The sequence below is a fragment of the Phalangium opilio genome, unplaced genomic scaffold, assembly GCF_054372755.1.
Source record: "Phalangium opilio isolate 3A_F unplaced genomic scaffold, DU_Popi_V2 ptg000217l_1, whole genome shotgun sequence".
Classification (NCBI taxonomy): Eukaryota; Metazoa; Arthropoda; class Arachnida; order Opiliones; family Phalangiidae; genus Phalangium; species Phalangium opilio.
In genome coordinates this window covers 1,913,424-1,941,075 of record NW_028324218.1, presented here as the reverse complement: position 1 = coordinate 1,941,075, position 27,652 = coordinate 1,913,424, and the positions used below count along the sequence as shown (strand labels likewise).

General features: G+C 34.6%; 1 protein-coding gene and 1 long non-coding RNA gene across 2 annotated transcripts in view; one reads left to right on the top strand and one right to left on the bottom strand.

Annotated features, from left to right (window-relative positions):
- Positions 1 to 1,016: 1,016 nt before the first annotated feature.
- Positions 1,017 to 2,080, bottom strand: LOC149615533 (uncharacterized). The gene is made up of 2 exons (XR_016376028.1): positions 1,746 to 2,080; positions 1,017 to 1,462 (listed from the first exon to the last, which is right to left on the bottom strand). It is a non-coding gene; the product is annotated as an uncharacterized LOC149615533 (long non-coding RNA).
- A 98-nt stretch (positions 2,081 to 2,178) lies between these two features.
- Positions 2,179 to 27,652, top strand: part of LOC149615532 (uncharacterized) — a 50,588-nt gene continuing 25,114 nt past the window's right edge. The window contains exons 1-3 of the mRNA XM_089857662.1: positions 2,179 to 2,931; positions 19,523 to 19,774; positions 20,496 to 21,150. Coding sequence (XP_089713788.1) covers positions 19,566 to 19,774; positions 20,496 to 21,150 — 864 coding nt within the window. The 5' untranslated portion in view covers positions 2,179 to 2,931; positions 19,523 to 19,565. The remainder of the gene's footprint in view (positions 2,932 to 19,522; positions 19,775 to 20,495; positions 21,151 to 27,652) is intronic.

Here is a 27,652-nt window from a genome sequence, read left to right as displayed (position 1 = left end):
ATTAATTTTAAATATTCATTTTAATTTTAAAATATTAATTTTAAATATTCATTTTAATTTTAAAATATTAATTTTAAATATTCATTTTAATTTTAAAATATTAATTTTAAATATTCATTTTAATTTTAAAATATTAATTTTAAATATTCATTTTAATTTTAAAATATTAATTTTAAATATTCATTTTAATTTTAAAATATTAATTTTAAATATTCATTTTAATTTTAAAATATTAATTTTAAATATTCATTTTAATTTTAAAATATTAATTTTAAATATTCATTTTAATTTTAAAATATTAATTTTAAATATTCATTTTAATTTTAAAATATTAATTTTAAATATTCATTTTAATTTTAAAATATTAATTTTAAATATTCATTTTAATTTTAAAATATTAATTTTAAATATTCATTTTAATTTTAAAATATTAATTTTAAATATTCATTTTAATTTTAAAATATTAATTTTAAATATTCATTTTAATTTTAAAATATTAATTTTAAATATTCATTTTAATTTTAAAATATTAATTTTAAATATTCATTTTAATTTTAAAATATTAATTTTAAATATTCATTTTAATTTTAAAATATTAATTTTAAATATTCATTTTAATTTTAAAATATTAATTTTAAATATTCATTTTAATTTTAAAATATTAATTTTAAATATCCATTTTAATTTTAAAATATTAATTTTAAATATCCAGAGCGCTGGAATGCGAATTGGATGCGCTCAAACAAGAGGCTCTACTCAAAGAGAACGCGATTCAATCTTTTTTTATTTTATTTTAATTTTAATTTTTAAATTTTAATTTTAATTTTCTTTTAAAACATTTAAAGTGGAAGTTGTTGATGGCACCGATGGTGTTTTTAACTTTCTTTTAAATTGTCATTTTAATTCTAGTTTAAATAGTTTTAAATTTTTATTTTAAATTGTCATTTAAAATAAGAAACTGAGTGACGAAAGCGATCTGAACAGACAAATTAAAAAACTGGAAGAGAAGAAAGAGATTTATGTTGAAAAGAATTTTATTTGTTCTATTAATCCATTGTTCAAAAAACATTGTTTTAAATAAATAATAAAATTTCATTTATTAAATCCATTGTTCAAGTTTGTTTTTTTAAATTCATTAAATTGTCATTTTTAATACGATATATTACACGTTGGCGTTTTTAATTTTTTTTCCTTTCAAAAGGTTTTTATAATTCCGTTGTTCTAATTCGCAGTCAAAGGATATTTACGTAAAGGCGGATGCACACATACGCCGCTGAGCCGTTGCCGCTCTCCGTTGTCGCCGGCGCGCATGCGCTAAACCATCTCGGTTCGTGCCGCGCTGTGTTCCGCTTGCCGCTCGTGAGCCGCGACGAGAATAGGATATTTTTCTATTTTCGCCGAAGGGAACGGAACGGCGGAGAAGCGCAATCCAATCACGACAGTTTATACGATCACGTGGTTTCTTTAGAAAGCAGGCAAATATATTATTATTATTATATATATTTATTTATATATATTATTATTTTATATAATATATATATTATTATTATTATATATATTTATTTATATATATTGTTATTTTATATAATATATATTATTTTTATTATATATATTTATTTATATATATATTATTATTTTATATAATATATATTTATAAATATAATTATTCTATAATTATTTATACATATTATTATTTTATATATATATATATATATATATATATATATATTTTATTACATAATTACATGCGGTCCGTATATAGTGTATAATATGGATTTGGAAGTCTCCTTGTTGCCGCCTCTTGAGAAATATACCTTTAACCCACTTGGTTGTCTCTCTCTTGTTTATATTATTAACAAGTAAAGATAATAATAATTTTCGTCGCCTCAAGGTCAATAAATGGGAATCCATTTTACCAAAGTATTCGTCTGCTACTGGTTTTCATTATATTTTGTGCCTACAACGCCACCTATATCTATGGCAATCGGTGGCGTTGGTGCTAGCGACGCGTCAAACCAAACTGTAGGTGTGCATGATTTTCCGCTGACGCGCTCCGTTGGCCGTTGCCGCTACCGTTCCGTTTACCGCTCCCAAACCCATGTATGCATCCGCCTAAAAGACGTCATACATGATACGCGACTGCCAGTCCATGATGATTTTTAAGATCGTCGGTAAGACGGAGTCTCCTGTAATATTGCTCCATGATGGCAGATTGCTCGAAGCCAGCCAATGGAAAACGGCAAGCGAAAATCTAGCAGACGAATTTTGGGATTTCAATTTTGAAGTTTCAACGGACAACACTTGTTCGTCTCAAATAAAGTCGCGGCCAGATTTAAAAATAAAAGTTTTGCCATTACATGTTTGTTTATACAGAGTCAAAATGGAATATGGATAAGTCATTTATGGGTATAACGGATTAATGGTTAGATTTGTTTTAAGCCATATTGGTTGGGTCCGAGTCGGGGCCGGATTTGTTATGGCCAAGGCTTAGAATTACGGCGCGATTCAAAATTAACATATTCACGTGTCTATACGATTCTTAAGGAAGATATTACATGCTGACACTATTTTTAAAACCCGTAACTAAATGAAACCACTTTATTTAACCATAAATTGACTTATTATAAGCTGCGCAAAATGTTTGACAGTACCATTTGTCAGTTCATAGTAGCATAGCCCACTCGATCACGCGCGTCACGACGCAAGCTGCTCGGGGCTATGGTTGATAGTAGGCAACGGTTGAAGAAGCGCGTTTGCTAGGTGGTTGGCTCAAGGTTGAAGGTTACATTGGTAGTAATGGAATATTGCTAAGCCTCGGTCAAAGTTTGGGTATTTAGAGACTTTACAAGTTTACATGAACAATTTTCGAATGCGAAAATTCGAATTTATTAATGGAGGATCAAAATATTGAAAAGATGCAATCACAAAACCGTAAGTAATAATCAAATGCATGTTTTTCGTGTCTTTAGTAAATAATCTGCGTAACTGCATGTTAATTAGCATACCCCCTTAATTACCATACATTTTGTAATTAAGAATAATAACAACCATTCTGTTAAAACAAACTAAGTTTAAAACTGCATTAAGACAATTTTATCTTTCACTAATTGTTTTCAAACCGTAATTAATACAAGATTACTTAATAAACCAGGGGGGGGGGAGTATAGGCGCATTGATACGTAATAAAAGTAGTTCAGTCATTCCACTAAGAGAGACTTCAGAGCTCGCTTCAGAGTCCCCAGTCTAGTCCCTCCCACTTTTAATTAATTTGGAGGGAGGGTATGGGGGGTCCAATTTAATTGGCTCTACGTGCTCTTATTGCAGTTGACCAGAGCTAGTAGCAAATTGGGTAAGGGTAACTTCTCTCTGCTGTACCAAAAATCAATATACATTATACAAGTAAGCATCCAGAGTATTAGGGGAGTCTAGGAAATATCATCCTTGGTGTTGTATACTTCCTTATCTGAAGTATTCGCAATTAAAATGAGATGCATCATTTACTAGCCTAGGCCTTGCAACGAAACTAAATATTGGGTTTGGGTGGAATAGGGGAACGGTGTACTCCTTTGAACTTCAACTTACACTGGGGCTTGGACGGCTTTTGATTTTAGGAAGCTTTGCTTTCCGCCCTAGCTCCTTTGTTATTGTAAACAGTATCACTTACAGTTGTTTTATAAATTTTGTAATTGCAAACAACATCGAAAGAGTTGGTTTAATTTGCAATTTATCGACTACTTTTGTTGTACTGAAGGGGGGTCTTATCGTTTGCTTTTGTTTTTTGATGTGTCTGTCAGTACTTGATTTAGTTAATTGTGTTTATACTCTTTTTATTTGAAGTATCATATAAATGCATTGCATTCCAATTATTTTTATTTAAATGGTTCAAGGTTGTTTTTTGGTGGGGCCAAAAGTTCGCTAATGAAAACCAAAATAATTTCGAAAATCTTACTATCTTAGTGCATTTTAAATTGGGTGTGTTTATTTTAAACTTTTAAAGCTCATTATCAAGACTTGTAGTGTAGTTTATAGGGGTTTTCTAAAAATAATTAGCCTGTTAAAATTCCCAAAGTTAATCAGATTCTTTGTTTGGATCTTGGCATAATGGCTAGTTTTAGAACAAAAGAATAGAATTTTATATAAAAAAAATAAATAAAAGAACTCTTAATTGCCCAAAGAATCTGAAGGAAGATCGTTAAGACCTGCAGATTCAAACCAAGGCTAAATTGTTTTCGTACAAAATCAGAAAATTGGTTTTTGCATTTATACCCTGACGGATGGGTCATTAATAAATAATTTCACGTGATTTCTTATATATTTGAATCACGTGATTCCTTATGTATTTGCATCACGTGATTCCTTATGTATTTGCATCACGTGATTCCTTATGTATTTGCATCACGTGATTCCTTATGTATTTGCATCACGTGATTCCTTATATATTTACACCACGTGATTTCTTATATATTTACATCACGTGATTTCTTATATATTTACATCACGTGATTTCTTATATATTTACATCACGTGATTTCTTATATATTTACATCACGTGATTCCTTATATATTTGCATCACGTGATTCCTTATATATTTGCATCACGTGAATCCTTATATATTTACAACACGTGAATCCTTATATATTTGCATCACGTGATTTATGTATTTGGATCACGTGATTTCTTATAGTTTTGGATCACGTGATTCGCGACTTTTAATTTTGGATCACGTGATACGTGGCTTTTAATTTCTCACGTGACTGTTTCCATAAGTTTTTGGCTTTTCAAACCAAAATCCAGGTCTAAATTTGAAGGAATAAGGGGGAGGAAAAAGGGGTGGGGGTGGGGGTAGGTGAATCTGTCGATCTCCATTGGCTGTAATCTATCGGCGAGAATGAGGTCAACCATTGCGGGGGTCGATGCGCGATGCCAAAAGGGTAAGCCCCTATCCTCTTTAATGGATCTATACCTCTATCAATACTGTTTACAACTCGAAATGGGCCCAGAAAACGAAAGTAAATTTTCTTGTCACGGCGGGCCTTAGCTTAACCTCTTTAAATCTGACAGCGAAATCATCGTATCTCGATTTAAACCGTTATTTAAATGGTTCTTGTTAAAGTATCGTATTTAACGGTATTGAGGGAAAGCTAACATCCAGGGGGAAGCGGGAAGTACATCGAAAAGTATTTGCTTTGTAATTAACTTAGTTACGCTCGGAAATTAATGATATTTTAATGTAATGCTATTATGGTACTTTCATTTTGTCTCTAATCATTTTAGTTCAAAAGATATTAGCGTTTTTACGTCTATCTTTTGATAAATTCATAACACTTGGAGCAATTACTGCTTAAAATATGGTTTTGTGCTTCATAGAAAGGGTCAAAGGTCAAGTTAGTTACCTATAAAATCCTGGAGTTTTTAATTTAAACAATATTAATATTGTAAATTATAGTACAATTTTAAATTGCAGTTAGTACATTTTGGTACTTATTCGATACATCCATTTGGCTCTTAATTCGCCAGTTCAATTTCAAGTGATGTGCGACCATAAAAATAGGGGTGTAGCTTAGTGTACAGGGTGTGATTTCTTTTAAAAATGTCGGATGTAGTACCAGGAATGCATACAGCTACTTAGAATCATTGCGTATAAATTCATTTTCAATCAACGTATCTAGGGCGGATTTTGTCCAAGGGAGGAGCTAGCTAGACTAATCTATCATTATGTATGACGAATTTTACCTGACGAATAATTATCTATTGCGCTACTCAACCAAGGAAATTACACTGTTAGAAAGACGCCATCAGAATTCTGAGTAAATTCTCAAGCCCGGTATACCCACAAACCCGAATTCATAGAATTACCATGGGAGGTCACAATGATTCTAAGTTGCTGTATGCATTCCCGGTACTTCTAAACAAATACAGGGCGAAACACCCTGTTTAGTTTACTTTACTTTGGTCTACACTGTAGTTGTAAAGGATCTTGTTTCTTCGAAGTTAGATTATCTTTCTCTTGGACGTGGGGGGTCAAGTTAATGGCGGGTAACGCCATAAAAACGTCTGCAAATCTACCCCAGCACCACTTTCTAGTGATGTCTTGCCAATGAAGGAATATTAGTGCTTATTTTTAGAGAGTACCATTAAAATCTACTCTTTAGGCCTACCGTCGTCTGTCACTTATAGACCAAAGTGAACAACTGGGGACTTTTATTAGTGAATGACCCCTTAATTGAAGATAAGTTATCCACGTGGTAAGTGCATGGGTTTTAGACCACCGAGCTAGCCAATTGAGTCGCTACAATTCATACTTACATACCATAAGTTCATAAGATATGTATGTTTCTTCCATAAGTTTGTTTAATTAATCTCAGGTAACTTAGAAACTGAAAGGCTTGTAATTTTGAAGTGAGTGAGTGAGTGAGTGAGGTAGGGCATAGATTCGAGAGGAGGTAAAGCGAGGGAGGGGTTCTGGTGTGTGAGGTGGCGCTGCTGTCAAATTTGGGCTTAGTAATGCAGACTAAATAGGAGTGCCTAGATGGAATAGGTCCTATCTGCAAAATTAATTAACCACCACCGAGTGTACTTAGGACTTCAATTGACTCGCTCCCCCTCGTTCTCCTTCTCGAACTAGTTATCTCGAGCTGCTGTAAGTCTCTCAGTAGCATTACGAATCGTATAGGTATAGTGCTAATCATACTTATGGAGCGAACATATCACTTATAAACTTATGCTACTACTTATATTTTTTATATTCATCGTGTTTTTTTTTGATAAGTCTGCCATAATTTAAAGGGATAGGATACCCTTAAAACAAGGAAACTGTCAAATAAATAAATAAAAAATACCAGAGTTTCAAAATATTCTTAAAATTTGCATAATCTAAGGCTCGTAAAACCGTTGTCGGAAATTCTAGCGAAACTGGGTTGTCCTTTAGGGAAATGTCCCTATAGTAAGGGTTCACTCGTGGAATTGGAAGGGACTCGAAATAGGGTAGGCCTAAACCAAACTGATAAGGGTCGGCTTTTCTTAGACCATATAATATATATTCTAGGGAACCTTCCCGAAAGCCCGTATGAGTATCCTGTTTTATGGCCGGCCCAATTTCACCCAAAAACCAGGGAAATATATGGTAGTGTTTTTTTTACTTAGAAGTTTTTCTCAATAGTGTGGTTAAGCTGCGTGTACGAATTTGGATTTGTTTTTTTATCGTGTAGGGTTTGAATGTATGCCCTGCTTAACCCTTCTATTTTTTGCATATGATGTGTGTATTTGACTGCTAAAATGTTGTATCTCCAATATTATTTTATTTCAACAAGGGATACTTTAAGATCTAATAGAAATCATTGCGTGGACACTAAGAAGTGATAACTAGTTTGTTAGGGAGAAGGTATAAGATGCCTATAAGTATTCGCGCGCGCCATAGTCCTGCAGTCCCCCTTTCAAAATACAAGGGGGGACGTAAAAGGAGGAGGCACCGGGCTATTTCGCCTCCTCTCCTCAGTCGGAAAATATGACTGTAATTTTTTCTCATTCGCGTCGCGCTGACGTGCACGAATTTTCAAGAACCAATGAGATGCTGGTAATGTAATTTAGAGGCGGCGGGGATTAACTCCGGACCTACGGTAACGTTTGGACTGGAAATAAAGAACTGGAAATGTGGCGCGAATTTATTATACCTTCTCCCTAATAAACTAGATATCGCTACTTGTATCTAGGGCGGATTTTGTGTGAGGAGCTATAGTCATAGAAATTAACATGGGAGATATTTGGTAGGTTACACATTTATTCCTAGTAGCTGTATTTATTCCCTGATTATTTTAGAATTTTGAAAAGAGAACTTTACAACATTTTTGCGTTGAATTGGTGTTGTTTCGTCCATTGGGGTTTTGAGGTTTGGTGTTGGGGGGGGGGATTTTATGGGGGATTCGAGATGACAGGGTTGTAACCGGATTTCCTTCCCTCTTGGAGACTTGAGACCGTGGATTCTGGCCCTCGGAATCTTTTGATTTATGTAAAATTGGCCCCCCATTATTTTTTATTTCAAAACCCCAATCCAAACTTTGGTCGGCGAAAACTTAGCTTTTCCGATAGACTATTTTAATAATAATATTGAGCCGTTCCATTCATACCTTTAATAATATGATACGAACTATTGAACAGATAATATGGCCAAACATAACGTAAAACTGGTCCATAATGGACGTTTCCTTATCGGTTATTTCTTCAGAGATGAAATGGCATATTTTCTGTCACGTGGTTTATCCATAGAGAGCCAATAGGTGGGGGAGTCAGCGATATGGAAATATTGCAAACTAATTTATAGGGAGTAAATTAGATTATATTTAATTTAATTATATTAATATTTGAAATTGATGTAAATGGCAATTAAGAACAATGGGTTTTCAAACCATGCACGAGTTAGGTCTTAGGAGATGACGCAGTTTACAACGCGGTGTACATTTTTAAAATTGCCAGAACGTCTAGACAGAGCTAGAATGAAAGATGTTTGATAAAAAAATAATTCAAGAGTTTTATTGAAGTTTTTATCATTTTCCAACTCTTTCCATAATCATAATTCGTTTAAGTCCAAAAAGCTTTGTTTTGAATTTGGGGAAAAGAACGTAGAAAATAAATTTAACTCGTGTCTGGAGTTCTAAAGCAATTATTCATTCATGATCGTAGTTTTGATTGGTAGAAAAATGGGAAAAGTTACTTATTGAATTGATGTCTTAAAATCGTCGACTAGACGTTTCATAGAGTAATTGCACCAAGATTTTTTTGGTAAACACATGGCAGAGTAATTGGACAGTTATTATCGTTTTATTTTTAACTATTGCACCTGGTACTGTTCACTAATATCATCATAAGTTTATAAGTGATATGTTCCTTCCATAAGTTTGTTTAATTAATATCTGGTCATGACAAACTGAAAGGCTTGTAATTTTGAAGTGAGTGAGTGAGTGAGTGAGGTCATAGATTCGAGGAGGTAAAGCGAGGGAGGGCCCTGGTTGGTGAGTGGGGCGCGGCTGTCAAAGGGGGCTTAGTAATGCGGACTAAATAGGACCTAGATGGAATAGGTCCTATAGCTGCAAAATTAATTAACAATGCACCGAGTGTACTTAGGACTTCAATTGACTCGCTTCCGTCGTTCTCCTTCTCGAACTAGTTATCTCGGCTTCTGTAAGTCTCTCAGTAGCATTACGAATACTATGGGTAGTGCAAATCATACTTATGGAGCGACATATCACTTATAGACTTATGTTAGCTAGACCTTCTGTAAAGTAATTGCACCAAGTATCATGCAGGGTTAACGGTAATCCACCATAGAGAAACACCACGTGTTTCAAGCTAAGCTTAGAGTTAAAAGGACGCTTTAAGTTGTAAAAATGTTATGGCATTGAAGGAAAGGAAGTATGAAAGAAGGGTTTTGTTCCGAGTGTGTTTTTGGCCACGATGCCAAAATGATGTAGACCTATAGCTAGGGCCACGTTACTTTCACTAATTTGGCATAGGCGAGTAAGGGTGCGTTAGAACCGCCGCCGCCTGACGCCTGTATAGCGAGATTAACAAGCGTTTTCTTTTGGCAAATGTAATGATTCTCCTCTCTCTTTAAAACATTTTTTTTCTTTATTTATAAAGGGCCCAGGCGCTGTAGCACGTTTTTGATACCTCTATACTGACCAAGGATTTTTTTGTTTCAGAAATAGAATGTTCTTGTTTAAAAATAAACCCATCTACCATTCCCCCCTTTCATCTTAAAGGTCTAGTGAACAGGGTCCTACAAATGGAAAGGTTACAATCACGTGGAAAGGTTTTTTTAAGGTTTTGGCGCGTGATATTATGTACCTTTCCCGCCATTTTTAAGAAAGCTTTTTGCGCGTGATTTTTATGTACCGTTCCCCCCATTTTTAAAGAAGTTTTTGCGCGTGAATTTATATACCTTTCCCGCCATATTTAAGAAAATATTTGGCGCGTGATTTTATGTACCTTTCCCGCCATTTTTAATAAACATTTTGGCGCGTGATTTCCTGCCATCTTTAAGAAAGCTTTTGGCGCGTGAATTTTATATACCGTTCCCGCCATTTTTCCCCCGCATCTTCCGTTTTAGATCTTATGAAGTTCAGTCCTAAGTCTTTGAGAACTCTTTCGATTTCTTTGTCCCTTTAATGATATATTTCCAGTAATAGTTACTTCGTCCCTCCCCATCGTTTAGAATTCTCGTAACGCGATGCTTTTGTCTCGCGTCGCGTCTTTTGCCAAAAAGCCAAAAGTTTGCCAGAAGTCAAAAGAAATTTGAAATGGGATTCCCAAATTTATGCCCAAGTCCTTGAGGTTAATAAAAGACAACCACCACCATAATTTTTATTTCTCAATATAGCCTTTCAAAAAACAAACGCGTGTCAGAGACATAAATATAAATACTTGTTATAGGCCTTTATTTCATACCTTTTTACGAATGTTTGACGTCTGATACTAAACCACGTAGTTTATTCATATTTAATTTATTAAAACAAAAATCAAAATACAATAAAAACTTCAGAACAAAACATTTCAAATGGTTAATAAATTTTACTTAAAGAAACAAACAAATAAATAAACAAATAAATAAATAAATAAATAAATAAATAAAAATGAAACATAATTTTTTTTATCATTTTTTCGAAAGAGCATATAAAAAAATGGACATTTTTTAATTAAAAACAGTTCGAAAACACTTTTGAATAATTCTACGCGATCGTTTCGTTCCAATTTTTTAAACAAATCTGTTGGTAATATATCATTCCAATGGGCAGCCATGAATTCCAATAATTCTTTTCTCAAATGCTTCGATTCGTACGTTAGCACCGACTGAAGTACACATTCTATATTATCCATTGAAATATTTGATATTATACTCTTCTCACACAAGATCTTCAAATCGGGTAAAAGGCAGAGGTGGGCGACTTTTAACAGTTGGAAATGGTTTTCCACAATGTTGGGGGGGTTTTGACCGGTGTAGAGGAAATGCAACAAATCCTTGACCACTTGGGCGTCAAATACGCCCCTCCAGTCGACGGAGTTCGTTCGAGTTTCAGTCATATCGGTTTGGAACATTTTCTTGAAATATTCCGAGTGCGACGCCAACACGAACTTGTGACATGGAAATTCCTGATCCTCGGTTTTGATGATTGTGTCCGTTAGAATTCCTTCGTCCAACAAAGTCTTTTGTCTTTCGATAAAGTTTTTCTCGTCGCACGAAACAATGGTGATAATGATTTCGAATTCTTGGTAGCGACACGATAAATTATCATACTCCTTTAAGTAGTAAATGTTATGAAATACGAATTCATTGAACCATGGGCCTCGCATGTATCCCTTGTGGATCGTGAATTTTTCATCATAGACATTACTGTAAAATAGTACCTTGCAATAGCATCTTTTGTACTTCATATTCTTTGCACAGCGCCCTCTCAAATCCAAGAACCGCTCATCACCGTAAGGTCTGTAGTAACTCTCCATTATCCACGGGTGTACTTCATCTCCAACTTGATCATGCACTTCAATATTTATGGTCCATTCAAAAAGCCCTGATATTTTTTGCGGAAATCTTTGCTTTCTTATATTGAAAATTCTTTGGGTTGATGTCGCTTCGGTGGCCATAATTTAGCGTCAAATAATTATTTTCGAACCTTAAGCCTATCAATAATTATACAACGCGTACTGGTTTTATCAACCGTTCAACTGGAGCGCGAATGACAATGAGACCTAGCGTTGACAGATTAGACTAGACGTTACCTAATAGTGGCTTTACATTTTCAAAAAAAAAATAATAATATAGATTACGTAAAATAAACACTACCTTCCCATTAAATTTCGTGTTTAAAAAAACGTTAACTATGTTAAATTACGTATTCACGTGATTCCATAGAAAGTAGTTACAACGGAGGTAAAAAACTGGCACTGTGTTTGAATACTCGAGTTTTTGTTAGGAAATTTTTTATTTTTTCGCTCTATAAGCAGACAGGCTGACTGAAGTGTTCTTATTTTAGCCTACAAAATTTGTAGGCCTGTGCGAGTCCAGTTTTTTGGGGTTCGAGTCGAGTCTCGAGTCCTTAAAAAAGCTCTATATAGAATCTCGAGTCGAGCCTTTTAATTGGTATCGAGTCCTTAAGTCAGCTTAGGAACTAGGTTTCAAGTCCATTGTTGAGTCCTGATAAATTATATCAAGTCCAAGTCGAGTCCTATTAAATTAATTCTATTAATACTAACTTTAATTAAATTTACTTAGTTTAATTTTACATCATTAATAATACAAGAATTATAATAAATTAATTTCTAATAAGGATAAATTTTACTCGCAAAGTATAAATCTCACGACGAAAATGACGCGTAGTAACAATAATTTGAAATTTTTTGGTTTTGGTTTGCTTAACTCCTTTTGCTGAAGTCAAATTTTGGTCCAATCGCACCTGTCTATTCTAAACTTTAAATCGATTAAACCCCACTAGATGCGGCGCTCTACTTAAAATTCCGGGTCACCGTGTAAATATTTTTGGACTTGATAAGGCTTTGTAAGTAATTAATCTACCCGGCTTTCTCAGGGTTGTTTTAAGTGAATTTAAACCAGGTAGACTTTCGTGTCTAAACACTTAATATCCTTATGAAATACATGCATTATGTTGTTTTCTAAGAAACAAATAGGCTTAATGGCTAGGCGTTCTTGGCCACAACCTTGAGGAACTCAACCGAACTACTTCCCAAAATTTCCCTAGTGTTACTCGTATCAGGGATAGATTTAATTTTAGAAGTAGGAATGGAGAACAGAGTAATCTGGGCCCGCGTCAAAGTCCCGGACCCCCTTCCCCGGGACGGGGGGGGGTGGTATGAAAGAAGAGGCGGGTCATAGCGACAGAGGTAAAAAGGAATTACGTATTTTTCGCCGCCGTCCCCGTTAGCAACGTCATCAAAACGTAGATTAAGTGAGCCAATATGATAATTTAAAATTTTCGGTACGTGTTGGAGGGAGGGGCTCTATACTGGGCTATGAGTCGGACTGAAGTGAATACTAACCGGAAACTATTCCTACATCTAAAATTAAATCTATCCCTACTGATATCAACTTGCAGTTTAGTCAAATTTGGTAACGAATTGTGACTGTCTATAAACAACAAGCAAATATACCGCTTTCTCAAATATCTACCTACAACTGATTATACCAAGAAGTGATATCACTTCCAGTTTATTTGGACACCAGTATGTACATACTGGCTTCTAATCACCACCATCTTCTGGTCTTTGTCCATCCCACTTGGACACCAGTCTGTACATACTGGCTTCTAAACACCACCATCTACTGGTCTTCCGTCTATTCCACATAGACACCAATCTGTCTCATTGGCTTCTAACTCCATCGTCATCGTTTGGTTTAGACATTCGCGGCGATCGGATAGGGTTGCGAGAAACGTCTAGCCTCCCTAGGGTGGGTTGTCCACCAAAGGTTTTCGCAATTGCGGTTGTTCTTGCTTTGCTTTTAACTGAAGTTCGACACCCTTTCAGGGTGACCAGACATTTTTTCCTATTTTTCCAATGCCACCTATAAATTCCTATAATGGAAGGTTTTCTCCTATATTTTCCAACTTGTTTCACTTTGTTAGATTCATCAGGGTATTAAGTTTCAAACTCGCAAAAAAATTATTTATATTGTTCAAAAAATAAGTCACGAGGTATCACCATCAGCTTGAGTTTATATTTCTAATAAACTTTAGTTGTATCTGCAAACAGACATACCTATTCCGCCTTAGAGTGCCGGAAGCAATTCCAAAGAGTAGAACTGAATTCAACATGTATCTAATATTCTGTTGACTAAAAATAGAAACACGACCCATGACCACAATAAGTTCGCCGCGGTTATAGGTCTTATTTAACTTTAACACTCGCGTTGGCAAACAATGAATATCGTTGAGGTGAAACGAGACAGTAGTGTTTAAACTGCTAACCAGTAAATAGCCATATTTTAATATAAAATCCACATTGTTTTTATCTGTCCCTACCCCGATTGATAAAAAATATATTTTTAATAAGGCCGATCCGATGTTATTAATCTGAATCTTATACTATTACTTAACATTGTTGTCAATAGTTTCTTTCGACTTCTTGCCTAGGCCGACTCTCGGGTCGCTACTGGCCTCGTCCATTTAACCTTTTATTTAGTAATTTCCGGTTAGTAGGTGGCGCGCTAAACCGACTTGAGCTAGGCCCCTCCCAGAAAAAAAAGATAACTCTGACTTCATGGAAGCGGATTAGACTGACTCGAACGTTCTCTCTTAACTTGAATGAGATCTTGGTACTTGTTATAGGCCTATATCTGATACCTTTTTACGAATGTTTGACGCCTGATACTAAACCACGTAGTTTATTCATAATTCATATTTAATTTATTAAAACAAAAATCCGAATACAATAAAAGCTTTAAGAACAGAACATTTCAAATGATTAATAAAACCTTCTTAAAGAAAAATTAAACATAATTTTTTTTTATCATTTTTTTTCTTAAGAGCTTGTCAAAGATGGACATCTTTTATTAAAACGATATACCCCTAGCAGAATGTCTTCCCTGAACAGTTCGAAAACACTTTTGAATAATTCGACGCAAACGTTTCGTTCCAATTTTTTAAACCAATCTGTTGCCAAAATATCATCCCAATCTGCAGCCATGAATTCCAATAACTCTCTTTTCATATGCTTTGATTCGTACGTTAGTACTGACTTAACTACACAATCTATATTATCCATGGAAATATTTGATATTATGCTCTTCTCACACAAGACCTTCAAATCGGGCAGAAGACAGAGGTGGGCGACTTTTAACAGTTCGAAATGGTTTTCCACAATGTTGGGGGGGTTTTGACCGGTGTAGAGGAAATGCAATAAATCCTTGACCACTTGGGCGTCAAATACGCCCCTCCAGTCGACGGAGTTCGTTCGAGTTTCAGTCATATCGGTTTGGAACATTTTCTTGAAGTATTCCGAGTGCGACGCCAACACGAACTTGTGACACGGAAATTCATGATCCTCGGTTTTGATGACTGTGTCTGTTAGAATTCCTTCGTCCAACAAAGTCTTTGGTCTTTCGATAAACTTTTTCTCGTCGCACGAAGCAATGGTGATAATGATTTCGAAATCTTCGTAGTGACGCGATAAATTATCATAATCCTCTAAGTAGTAGATGTTAGGAAATTCGAATACATTGAACCATGGCTCTCGCATGTACCCCTTGTGGATCGTGATTTTTTCATCATTACTGTAAAATTGTATCTTGCAATAGCATCTTTTGTACTTCATCTTCTTTGCACAGCACCCGCTCAAATCCAAGAACCGCTCTTCATCACTGTAAGGTTTGTAGTAACTCTCCATTATCCACGGGTGTACTTCATCTCCAACTTGATCATGCACTGCAACATTTATGGTCCATAGAAGAAGGTCTGATATTTTTTGACGAAATCTTTGCTTTCTTATACTGAAAATTCTTTGGGTTGATGTCGCTTCGGTGGCCATAATTTAGCGTCAAATAATTATTTTCGAACCTTAAGCCTATCAATAATTATACAACGCGTACTGGTTTTATCAACCGTTCAACTGGAGCGCGAATGACAATGAGACCTAGCTCTGACAGATTAGACTCGACCTTACCTAATCGTGGCTTTAGGCTTTCAAAAAAAAAAAAAATAATATAGGCTTAGATTACGTAAAATAAACACTATACTTCCCATTAAATTTCGTCTTTAAAAAAACGTTAACTATGTTAAATTACGTTTTCACGTGATTCCATAGAAAGTAGTTACAACGGAGGTAAAAAAACTGGCACTGGAATGTGTTTGAATACTTGAGTTTTTGTTAGGAAATTTTAATTTTTTTTTCGCTCTGTAAGATGTTAAAAAGTATAATATGTACCACTTCAAGCAGGCTGGCTGATTGAAGTGTTCTTCTTTTAGCCTACAAAATTTGTAGGCCTGTGCGAGTCCAGTTTTTTGGGGTTCGAGTCGAGTCTCGAGTACTTAAAAAAGCTCTAATAGGATCTCGAGCCTACAAAATTTGTAGGCCTGTGCGAATCGTTTTCCCGCCTTTTTTTAGTTAAGTACATACCATAGTAGCGAGGCTGTCACGTGATTGACGTCGAAAACCTACCCAATATCAATCATTTACCAGCAGGCGCCTTCTTTATCGCACGTGCATGTGTAGGAATGACTTAGGTAAAGGTTGCTAAGGTCAAGTGTCAGCCTGGAAAATCGTTTCCCCGCCTTTTCATATAATGGTTCGTAAGTAACCAATGGCTGTATTGATAAATGGACCTTGAAAAGGTTATGGTTTCGGTGATGAGTTAGGCTTAGCGTTAGAGAAGGTTATTAATTATTTTTGAAGGATGCACACGTCATAATGGAACTTGAAATAAATAATGTGACGTAAATATAAACATTCATGGAATGGAACAAAATGTTTGCTAACACGCTCTAGTTGCCAAACTTTTGGGGAACAAAGACAAAACACATAAAGATTTAAACAGACCGTGTAATCCTTAAATGGGAATGAAGACATTTTTATTAATGGTGCATCCCCAAACAAACGCCCCCATAATATTTCTGTAAAATCAGAAGTGTATAATACTTATTCTCTTGGAGAGAAGTGTACCACTACAAAGAGTTAGAAATTAGTAATTGTAACATGATTCTTCCATGCAAAACATTTTACATTTGGACTAGTGCACATGCAAGGTTACTAAACCGAATTATGCATGCACATACGCCATTTTAAATAGTTTACCCGCATCATTACTATATCTATTAGCGCTTTACTATTTGTCAAGGCGCATGCATGCACTTGTGGATTAATTTTTGTCCCCCACGTCAAGACTAGATTTGTGGGTTGATTGCTGAGGATTTAGTACCACCAAACATCTATAGAATTCACCCTTGCACGGTGCGATGCCCATCTTAATAAAGTTTGATGAACGGGAAAGCAAATGATCAAAAAGGGCTCCTAGCTCGCCTGGGTGGAATCATATTACATAACTAAAGCATATTAAGAGGATTCAGAGTGTTACACTTCTTCTATTACCCCCTTCTGATGAAATTCGCAGCTAAAAGGGCTGCCTCGCCTGGGAAACATGTTACATAACTTAAGCATATTAAGAGGATTCAGAGTGTTACACTTCTTCCATTATACCCTTCTGATAAAATTTACAACAGCAGATAGAGGCTAAGAAAAAGTTTTTTTGTCGACATCGTTAAAGTTAAGCCTTTGTTTTCTAAGAAAAGAATATAAGGAATATTAACGGGTTCCTCTCGTTGTGTTTACTTGACAAAATAAAACATTTTAGGGTTTAGGAGAAGGAAGGTCCCGGAAGTTAAATTAGGGTCATTAAATTTGTTCGCGCCACCAACGACAATTTAGAGCTGTAGTTTTGCTGTCTTTTTTTCCGGCAGCATTGCAAATGAAATGGTTTTGCAAGATTTTACTATACATTTTCTAATTCCAAATCTGACCTATAGAATGGAGAGTATAGGTTCTATTGAATTTACAGGGCTTATAATGAAAATTGTAAGCGTAAATGCCGTTAACCGTTTTTATCGCCCCTTTCTTGTGTGCGTTTGTTTACCTTTGGAGGGATTTAATTTCCCGCCAAAACCTTTATAGGCCTACCTGTTCTGAAAATGTAAAGGTGTTATTGATTGGGGAACTTACGCTGGCTGGTTTAAACTGTAGGTTTTCTTTTTTCAAGGTGAGATTGTACTGTTATTTATACTAGAGATAGTTAAGTTAAAAAAACGTGTGAGTCTGAGATTGGGTTAAGAATTTAATGGGTAAAGGGTTGTAGGGTTTTTCATTTTAAATAAATTTTTGTGGTATTTTTTTTGGGTTATTTATTTATGCAAATTTTGATATTTGAATTAGTTAGTTTAATTAAAAACAACTTTATACTAGGCCATAATGTTTATTTATTTATTTATTTATTAGCGTTGGAATAATATTTTTATTTGTTATTTAAACGCCAATTAGATTTATTAATTAGTCAGTTAATTAATTAAAAAAGCCTTTTTATTAAGCCTTAATGTTTGTATATTTTAGTTATTTATTTATTAGGATTTTAAAATAATTTTTATTTGATTTTTACCACGTTCGTTATCCAGTCATTTTGTGAAAATTTTATGTGTGCACCTTAAAATAACTTTTAAGTGCACTTTTTCGTTTTTATTCAAAGTGAATTAGTTTAGTTTGAAAAATAGCAGCATTCAGCTGTTCACCCTACCCTAGTTAGGTAATTAACATATTTAGTGGTGGAACGCGAAAGTAATTTGATTTCGCGGTTGTCATGGTAACGGAATGAGACACACGCACTACACTGAGCTTTCTGCGTAAATCGTAATCGTGAATTGAATAAACCATAAACTGGCTGATTTCATTGTCGATAAAATAAACAACATTCACTTCACGAATCACAACTCACAAGCAAAGGGGAGGTGGGGATTTGAATTGTAGTATATCAAGGTCATTCAAAACGCCCCCTTTAAACACTCATCAAGTCATAACTCGAAGAAAACAGTGGATTCAAATTAATTTCTTTATAGTCCATGCAGGCTTTAGTCACTGCACACTTATATCTAGTATATTCAGACTTTGACTGTGAATGAGAAATTCCCCCTTATTTTCCGACTCGTCCGCCTAGCTTCGCTGATAACCCATATAACATACAGCGCCATTATCGAAACTAGCGGCGAGAAAACTAGTAAAACGGTCGTTGGGAAAACCCTAGGCATTTTTTCACGTGACATTCTAACTTGTTGAGTGGTTTAAAGCAAGCTATAGCTCGTGCTCTCGTTCGCTCCCTAGCTCGTGAGCTCGAGCTCTCTGACGTGAGAGCTCTTTTAGAAGCACGCCGTTACTGAAAGGGTTAGGTCTCGCGCGCGAGAGAGCCTTCCTTATCCGAATCTGAAAACGCGCGCGACAAAATTACCCGCCAAAAAGCTCTTTTATTGCGCGCCTTATTGTTTAAACCGCGCCAAAAATAATAAAAATAAGTTAACACTATTTGAAAATGAGTTCAAATTATAGTTTTATATGAAAGAAATATATATATATTAAATCGGTTGTGAAATAATAATAATAATATAATAAATATCGGTTGTGAATAGTAATAAGAAATAGAATCGGCTTTGTTTACCAACTATATTGTTAAAAGACCACGTGAGTTCCATGACCCAAAAATGGATGAAAAATGAGTACTACAACTATACTAAACGATTACTAGTATAGATTTATTGATTCATGCAATGTTTAAAGATTTATAACCATGTAGGTACAGAGTAATATATATATATATATATATATAGGTTATATATACATAGATAATAAAAAAAAGAAATATGATTTGAAAGGGGCTTGAAAAGAACAGTTTTGTTAGGGGGAGGAAAAATAAAAAATATACGGGGGTGACGTCACGATGGCTTCGTTCACGAAGCATTTGAGCACACATGTGTATTTTCACATGGACAGGCCGGTTCCCAAGAAAACCGGACCACCACCAACCGGGTTCGGCATGCAACATACGGCTTTAGAAAATACGGTCGCTCCTCCGGGTTCAGGATTGGGTTTAGGCTTAGGTGGATCTGGTCGTCCGCAAACGTTGCGTTCCAGGAGTAAAGAACACGTTCCACAGTCGACTTTACCAACGACTAACGCCTTTGAACGATTAAATAGGACTCTAAGAGCCGGTGGTGATCCCTTTCAAGATCAAGTCTTTAATAGGTATGTGGTTTTGTATAATCTAATTCGTTAAGTGTTAATTCTCTCTTTATGTATCCCTGTTGAGACTCGTTTATTTTTGGGTGTTAGTTTAAATGGGTTTTCTTTGAGGGGTTTGAGGAAGTTTATTAGGGGTTACTAGGTGGGTGGGTAAGGTTTGGTCACGGGATAATTGTAGGGAGATTGTTAGGGAGAATTGTAGGATGTCGTCAGTGAAATCGTAGGGAATAGGCCAGGAAAATCATTGGATAAAGTCAGGCCCAGGGAAAATAATAGGAAAGAATTAGGGAAAATCTTAGGAAATACGGACAATAATAGGATATAGTCAGGGAAAATCGCGGGAATTAGGGAAAATCATTGGAAAATAGTCAGGGAAAATCGTATAGGATATAGTCAAGGAGGATAGTAGGAAATAGGGAAGAGGAAATAATCAGGGAAAATCGTAGGATATATAGGGAAAATCATAGGAAATAGGAAAGGAGTTCTAAACTGATAGTTTGTGGTAACCCTTAGCTAGGGAATTGAAGAAATAATTCATTGAATTTGAAACTACGTTATAACAGATGTTCATTTTTTGTTTGGGAACCTGAGAGTGTCTAGAAAATTAGATTATTGTGAAAATACCTATTCAAGAGCCAAGCCTCCTCATTCCCAATTGTAATTCCGCGTTTAATTAAACTCCCTTATACTTAATTAATTTAATTATATTTAAAATCGTGAACAGCGGTGACGAGGATTACGAAAGCCGTTTCGACACGTCGGATTACTTCAGTGAAAATCCGTACTTACTAAGCCCGGATTTCGCCGCTCGCGATCGTAATTCGAGATCGCGTCGAGTTCCATGGAAACGTAGTAACAAATACGAACTTAAATCACCTAGTCCTCACGAATTGCAAAATTACGGGGTCTACTCTAACCGGTACGGAGGTGAACCCAGTAGAAACACCAGTGGTGGTGGTGGTAGCGGTGGTAATCACCATGCCCAGCACCATCATCACGACAGAAATGTTAGTTTCGCGTCGGACAATCGGTCAAGTTCCGGTGGATCGGGTGGTGACCGGTCCGATCGGGGTGATAGGAATACAGTGCATTTCGCGCCTGAACCAACATCCTCCTCCAATAGGAGACAGTCATCGGTTCAAAGGTCGTATTACGATGACCACCAAGAAGTTGATGTCTTGTCTTCGCCTTTAAGCGATGATTTAATGCCCAATCAGGATGTTAGTGTTGTTAATAGTGGTGTCGGTGATCTAGTGAGTGGTTCCGGAGGTGGTGGTGATGGTAGTGGAGACAAGAACGCGTCATTCGCTAGTAGATTAGACCAAGATTGTTTTATAATACCAGCGCATAAAATGGACAGGTTTCTTCCAATGCAACATGTAAGTGAGAATTAATTATGCTTTGTTGTTTTTTTTATTTTATTTAATTGGTGTGTGTGTGGGGGGGAGTTAATTGGGGTTCGAAGGTCAATATAATAACGGTACTTAATTTATACTTACGCTTATTTTTTCGGTGGTATTGGGAGCTACAAAATGAAGCAGAGAAGGTCAAATTCGGACCATTAATTGAATTGTAATTAGAAAGACATTACCACTTTCACTTAAATATTTATTTATATATTTTGGGGTAATTAGATATTTTCATTGGTAACAATATTGGTAACTACAAAATGACTCTATTTAAGTCGAAATTGGACCCACAGAAACCCCGCAATTCAATCGGACTATTAATTGAATTGTAATTAGAAAGACATTACCAGCCCTCCCTTAAACATTTATTTATTTATTTTGGGCTAATAGGGGATTTTAATTTGCAACAATATTGCTAACTACAAAATGGGTCTATTTAATTCGAAAATGGACCAATAGAAAGCCCACAAATCAATATTCCTCTATCAAAAATGTTGTTTTTCTTATCCTTAAAAAAAATACTCCTTAAAGTTGTTTTTTCCGTTCGTTCATCTGCACCCAAAAGTGACCTAAATCTTTTTTATTTTATTCGTCTTCTTCTTCAAGGCGGGGATTTGGGAAATAGATATCCAAGAAAGCACTCTCCGCTTCGCTGTTCCATTACGATGTTAAAAACGCGAAATTTATGATGTTTTATGATATGTTAGATATATCGTCATCATTCTGTGTGTGTACCTATATAAAAAATCTCTAGCTAGCTTTGCCCCATGCTTTCTAAACTCCTCTCCCCATCCAACCAACGCCACCGCTATACCCTAAAATTAGACGCAGCCAGTCGTAGCCCTCAAAAGCGTGTTTTCAACATTAAAGAGAGGCTCAAACTGATTTTAATGTCGCCACTTGGGTCATTTATTGAAGTTTTATTAACAGAAGTTGATAATTGAAGAAGGGTGTATCTCTATTCACTTCCCATGCTGTAGTTATGACTTATAACATGAGTGTAAGTTTTTTATTAACAGAAGTTGATATTTGAAGAAGGGTGTAAGGCTCAAAATGATTTTAATGTCGCCACTTGGGTCATTTTATTGAGTTTTTATTAACAGAAGTTGATATTTGAAGAAGGGTGTAAGGCTCAAAATGATTTTAATGTCGCCACTTGGGTCATTTTATTGAGTTTTTATTAACAGAAGTTGATATTTGAAGAAGGGTGCATCTCTATTTACTTCCCATGCTGTAGTTATGACTTATAACATGAGTGTACGTTTTTTTTATTAGCAGAAGTTTATATTTGAAGAAGGGTGCATCTCTATTTACTTCCCATGCTGTAGTTATGATGTTTAACACAGGCGTAAACAATCTTATAGGCTTTTGTCTGGATATATTTTTAAATATTTAACTATATGCCCTTTGACCTCTTTATTGATTAAGGTCCACTGTTTCTGGTAATTCAGGGTGTTTTACTAGATCAGGGGAATTGGAATTGGGGTTTTGAATCAGGGAGACAGAAGGTGATTTTGACCTCTTCATCGATTATAGGGTTCATTGTTTCTCATAATACTTGATTATCTTGATCAGGGGATTGGGGTTTTAAGTCAGGGTCCAGAGTTTCTGATAATGCGGTGTTTCTAGATCAGGCAATTAGGTTTTTTAGTCAGGGACGACGTCAGTGATTTTGAAAATATGGTAACTATGGTTGACCTCTCCATTGATTTAATTACTGTCCAGTATTTCTGATAATGCATGCTGGTTTTCTAGGTCAGGTGATTTGGGGTTTTGAGTCAGGGATTTTGAAAAAAACATTGTCAGGAAAATCGTGGAAAATATAATTTACCAATTTTCTTTTAACTCTGTAGTCGAAATTGAGACTCAATAAGTAATGTTATTGACACGTAATTTCAAAAATAAAAAATATGTGTAGAAATGTTTAATTTAGGGATCAAGATAAGGCATTTTAACTTCCCTTTAAGCTCGGGCGACAAAAATTGGTCCAGATTCAAATATTCTGGGAAAAGCGGCGGAGTTAGGGAGAGGGAAAGGGGGGGGTCGAGACTGGTACAACCCGTTGCCAAAAGAGCATCCAACTCTACTTCTGTATATCCCGAACGTAGCATGCAGTTGCTAAAATCACACTAAGATGTATATACTTACACTCTACGTTTGTTGTTATTATTATTGCTTAACTTTCGATTTACGATGTAAATTATAGTTATAAATATACACTTTTCCCTAAACAATAACAAATACAAATACAAGAAAACGAAAGGGAAATTTAACGTGGAGTTTTTGAAATAACTTTAAATTGTCAGGGATTTTTTTTTTTTAAACGTAGATGACATAAATGACGTGGAAGAGTTATTGAATTTGGGAAAAGGTTCTTAAATGTCAGGGAGATTTCAAACTCTGTCGTTATAAAACACTCACTGGGAAATGTCAGGAAATTTGATAAAACTATGAGTGAATGAATTAACATAGTTTATCTGCATTACTGTAAATGAATCACTTTTAAAGCAATGAGAAACAATGGTTATTAAAGTTATTTACAAACAAAATAATTAGCTCATCATATAAATATGTTTAAAAAGTAATTATTGTTTATAATTGTGACTTTTAAACCACTTAAAAATCAATATTTAGTACCATTAAATTTTTAAAGGGGCAAAGATAACCTACAGGGGCAAAACGTTAACGTGGGTTTTCCATAGAACGCCTGTAAAACTATTTCACCGCAATACTCCGGTGTTTACTGAAACTTTATATTCCAAGGGGCGAAGATAACCTACAGGGGCAAACGTTAACATGGGTTTTCCATAGAACGCCTGTAAAACTACTTCCCCGCAGCACTCCGGTGTTCGCATAAACATCATCTTCCAGGGGGCAAATTGAAATTTTCTTAATTAATAATATTAAAATTAAAATTTAATTAAAATACGTGGTATATATATGCATATATTTATTTAATGAAAGGTGAATGACCTTTAGGCGACATATTTTGGTGGTACTCGGAAATAAAAGTCTATATAGAATATAAATCCTTTTAAGTTAAGTTTATAAATATTTTTGACAATATTCGCCGTGCAACGTAATTAAATTTAAATGCAAATTTGTTGCAAGGCTATACCTGGCTTATATTTAAAATATATATTAAGGTTTACCTTGGGGCCTGCCTTAGTGCAAGTGTAACTTGAAACAGAATGTATTTTTCTTTTTTATATACGCAGTTTAAGACTATATAGCTGCATGGTAAAAAATTTAAATTCAAAATTTCTTCTGCAGCTACGAAAATGGGTTACGTTATAAGGCCTTAATTTACATATTTAAAATTAGTTTAATATCGAAATATTGTTGTGTATCGATTTGCGTGTTTTTATTTTTTGGTTGCCCTGTATTATTTTTATTACAATATTATTATTTTTTTGTATGTTGTAATATGTAGCTACTGGAATGCATACAGTTACTAGGAATAATTGTGTAGGCATTTTCACTTAACGTATCTAGGGCTAAATTTGTAAACTACTTCATTATCCCTTTGATTTTAACTTACCCAAATATTTTTTAATTTTGTTTTGTAACTAAAACCAAAATGACCAACGTAGTCGTTTCAAAGCTTGGTTTTGGTTGGCGCAAATTGAGATTGGGGGGGGGGGGTTGAAAGCGGTGAATTTTAAAATAACAACAACGGGATAGCACTTAGTGCAACTACCCATACCTCAATTTGCAATAAAGTCAATTGAAAAATTACAAACCTTTATTAACGAAAATAAAGCAAACTCCGACTGATTCTGAACGAAATGTTCAATATTATTATTATTAAAATTTAAATTCTGAGGTATAAAAGGCTTTTAGCGAAAAATTGGGAGAACATCTTTAAAATATATGAATGTTTTTCAAGTTAAGAATGTACCGTTGTTGAAGCTACGTTGCGTATCCCCCCCTGCTTACGCTCTTGGTATTTTCTTAGAGTGAAATTGAATATATTATCAAAACTGGTGGCTCGTTTAACGCGAACAATAGAGGTTCATTAATAATTCGCGCCTAGACTTGGTGACTGCATGGAGAAAACACAGGGGCTAATAATTATGACGTTGTGTTATAAATACCGGCTCCTTTTCGCTCGCGCCGGCCCAAAACTGCTGCACGTGTAATTTTCCCGCCATTTGCTAGCTCCTTTTCTCGCGCGCCCAAAACTGCTGCACGTGTAATTTTCCCGCCATTTACCAGCTCCTTTTCGCTCGCGCCAAAATTAGTGGCACGTGTAATTTTCACGCCATTTATTCTAATAATGTTATACACTCAAATTCAGTAGAATAGGTGTGATTTAAATTATAAATTATTATTTTGCGCATATGTTTGAGACGTATTTTTCGTTTCAAAAATTCCCTGACTTCTCCGGCTCTATAGGTTTTTTCCTGACTATCTAAAGTCAGTTTTCTTTAATTTTAGTTTTAACTTTTATTCTTAATTAGGAAATTCAGAAATGAGTTTAAAAATTAAATTACTAATACCAAAATTAATTTATATAAAAAATATACTAACTAGTACCAAAATTAAGTTATAAAAATACAGTAGCAATACGTCAACAACTGTCTGGGCAGGACTTCAGGGACTTCAAAGTAGATTTATACGGATGTAATCATTAGTCAAATCCTCCCCCTCAAACTTTCCCCCTCAAACCCAATGGAGATTCTCCAATATACTAACTAACTAACCACAGAAGTAAGGCTCATTTGACCTGATCTAAGGCTATAGACAAAAAAACCCTCTTCAAGAAAAAACCGGGTTTTTTTCTTAAAATACTTACCTCCCTCTTAACGTTAAACCGATTTCTACTGATTTTATAAAGGAATAGTGTAAGGAAAAATTATCCTTGAATTATCCTTTGAATTATTTTTTTAAATGGGGTTGTTTATTTATTTATTTATTTTTATAAAGAAAGTTCAAAGGTTAAAAGTTAAAAATTTAAATTCAATTCGGGTTCGAATTTTCCTTTAATCCAGGCCCCGCTCGCCTCTCCTGTTCTCGTCGTATATTTAAATTTGAAGGTTCATTAAGCTAAAAGGCCCTACCAGGTCCGTATAATCCTAAGCAGGGACCTATTCCCCTTGCCCTTGTGACGTAACCGAAAACCCTTAATGAGCTTGTGTTCCTTCCATCCATTCGAAGTATGCCTATGCTTTTAAAAATCGTTAACCCGATTTTTCTATTGGGGAATTTAGCTAGTATTCCAGCTTCCAGGATCATATAAAACTGAAAGCCAAGTTATAAATTAATGCACTAGGGACATAAGGTATGCGTGCGTGCTTATAATGAACTAGGGTCCAGATAGGGTCAAGGGTAAATTTTACTATATTTAATTATAATATTAAAAAGTAAATAATAATTTAAACGGAAATTTTTTGTCTAAAAATACGTTTATAATAATTTAAACATAAAATATTTGGTCTAAAAATACATTTAAATTAATTTAATTATAATTTTTTGTCTAAAAATACATTTAAAATAATTTAAACATAAAATTTTTTGTCTAAGAATACTTTTATAATAATTTAAACATAAAATTTTTGTCTAAAAATACCTTTAAAATAATTTTAACATAAAAGTTTTGGTCTTAAAATACATTTAGGTTATTGAATAGAACTTGACTTAATAATGCGGTCAAAAATTTTTGAAAGATGGACCCCCACCTAAAAAAAATGAATAATATTCTTAGTCCATCAAAAACCGTATTTCATAAATTCCATTTTTTATTATTTCTTTGAGGTGTAAGAAAAGAAAGTTTTCATCTTCTTTTACCCGGACTTTGAAAAAGGATTATTACACATACTATTTTGGTGAGAAAGAGCTTTTAAGGGACCCTTCTTTACAATTTTTAATCCTTTTTAAAGAGCTTATCTCTCTTTTCTCCCCATCTCTTAGGTATTCAAGAATAAGAAAGTTTTCCAAGGCCTACCTTATTATTTAAGTTCTTAAAGATTTAAAGAACTTCTTGATAAAATAATTAACTTTTTCTACTTCATTATCTTCCCTTTGTCATGGTATAATGGTGGGTTTTTTTATATTAAAATTTAGACATTTTAATAAATAATTTTATTTTTATAATATAATATAAAACTTAAAAAAAGTATTTGTCTAAATTAAATAATTAATTAATTTAATTTAATTAAAAACGATCCAGGTTTAATTAACGACTACACCAACATACACACGCCTATCCTATAATATCATTAATTAACGTGTATCCAATTAATCGTTTGAAACTCCATAAACAAATTAAAAAAAAAAAAACCCCTAACCCCACCCCCTGAACTAAAATTTGACAAGAGTACTCGGCCTAGTCTAAAAAGCGTGCATTAAAAATTCCTGCCACGTTCTTTAAAAAAATGCCGCGCCTTTTTCGACTTGCACGAGCTGACGCACGAGCTATTACCGTTGTCATGGTTTCTACCTGCCTAACATATTTGTAACAAGAGTAGAG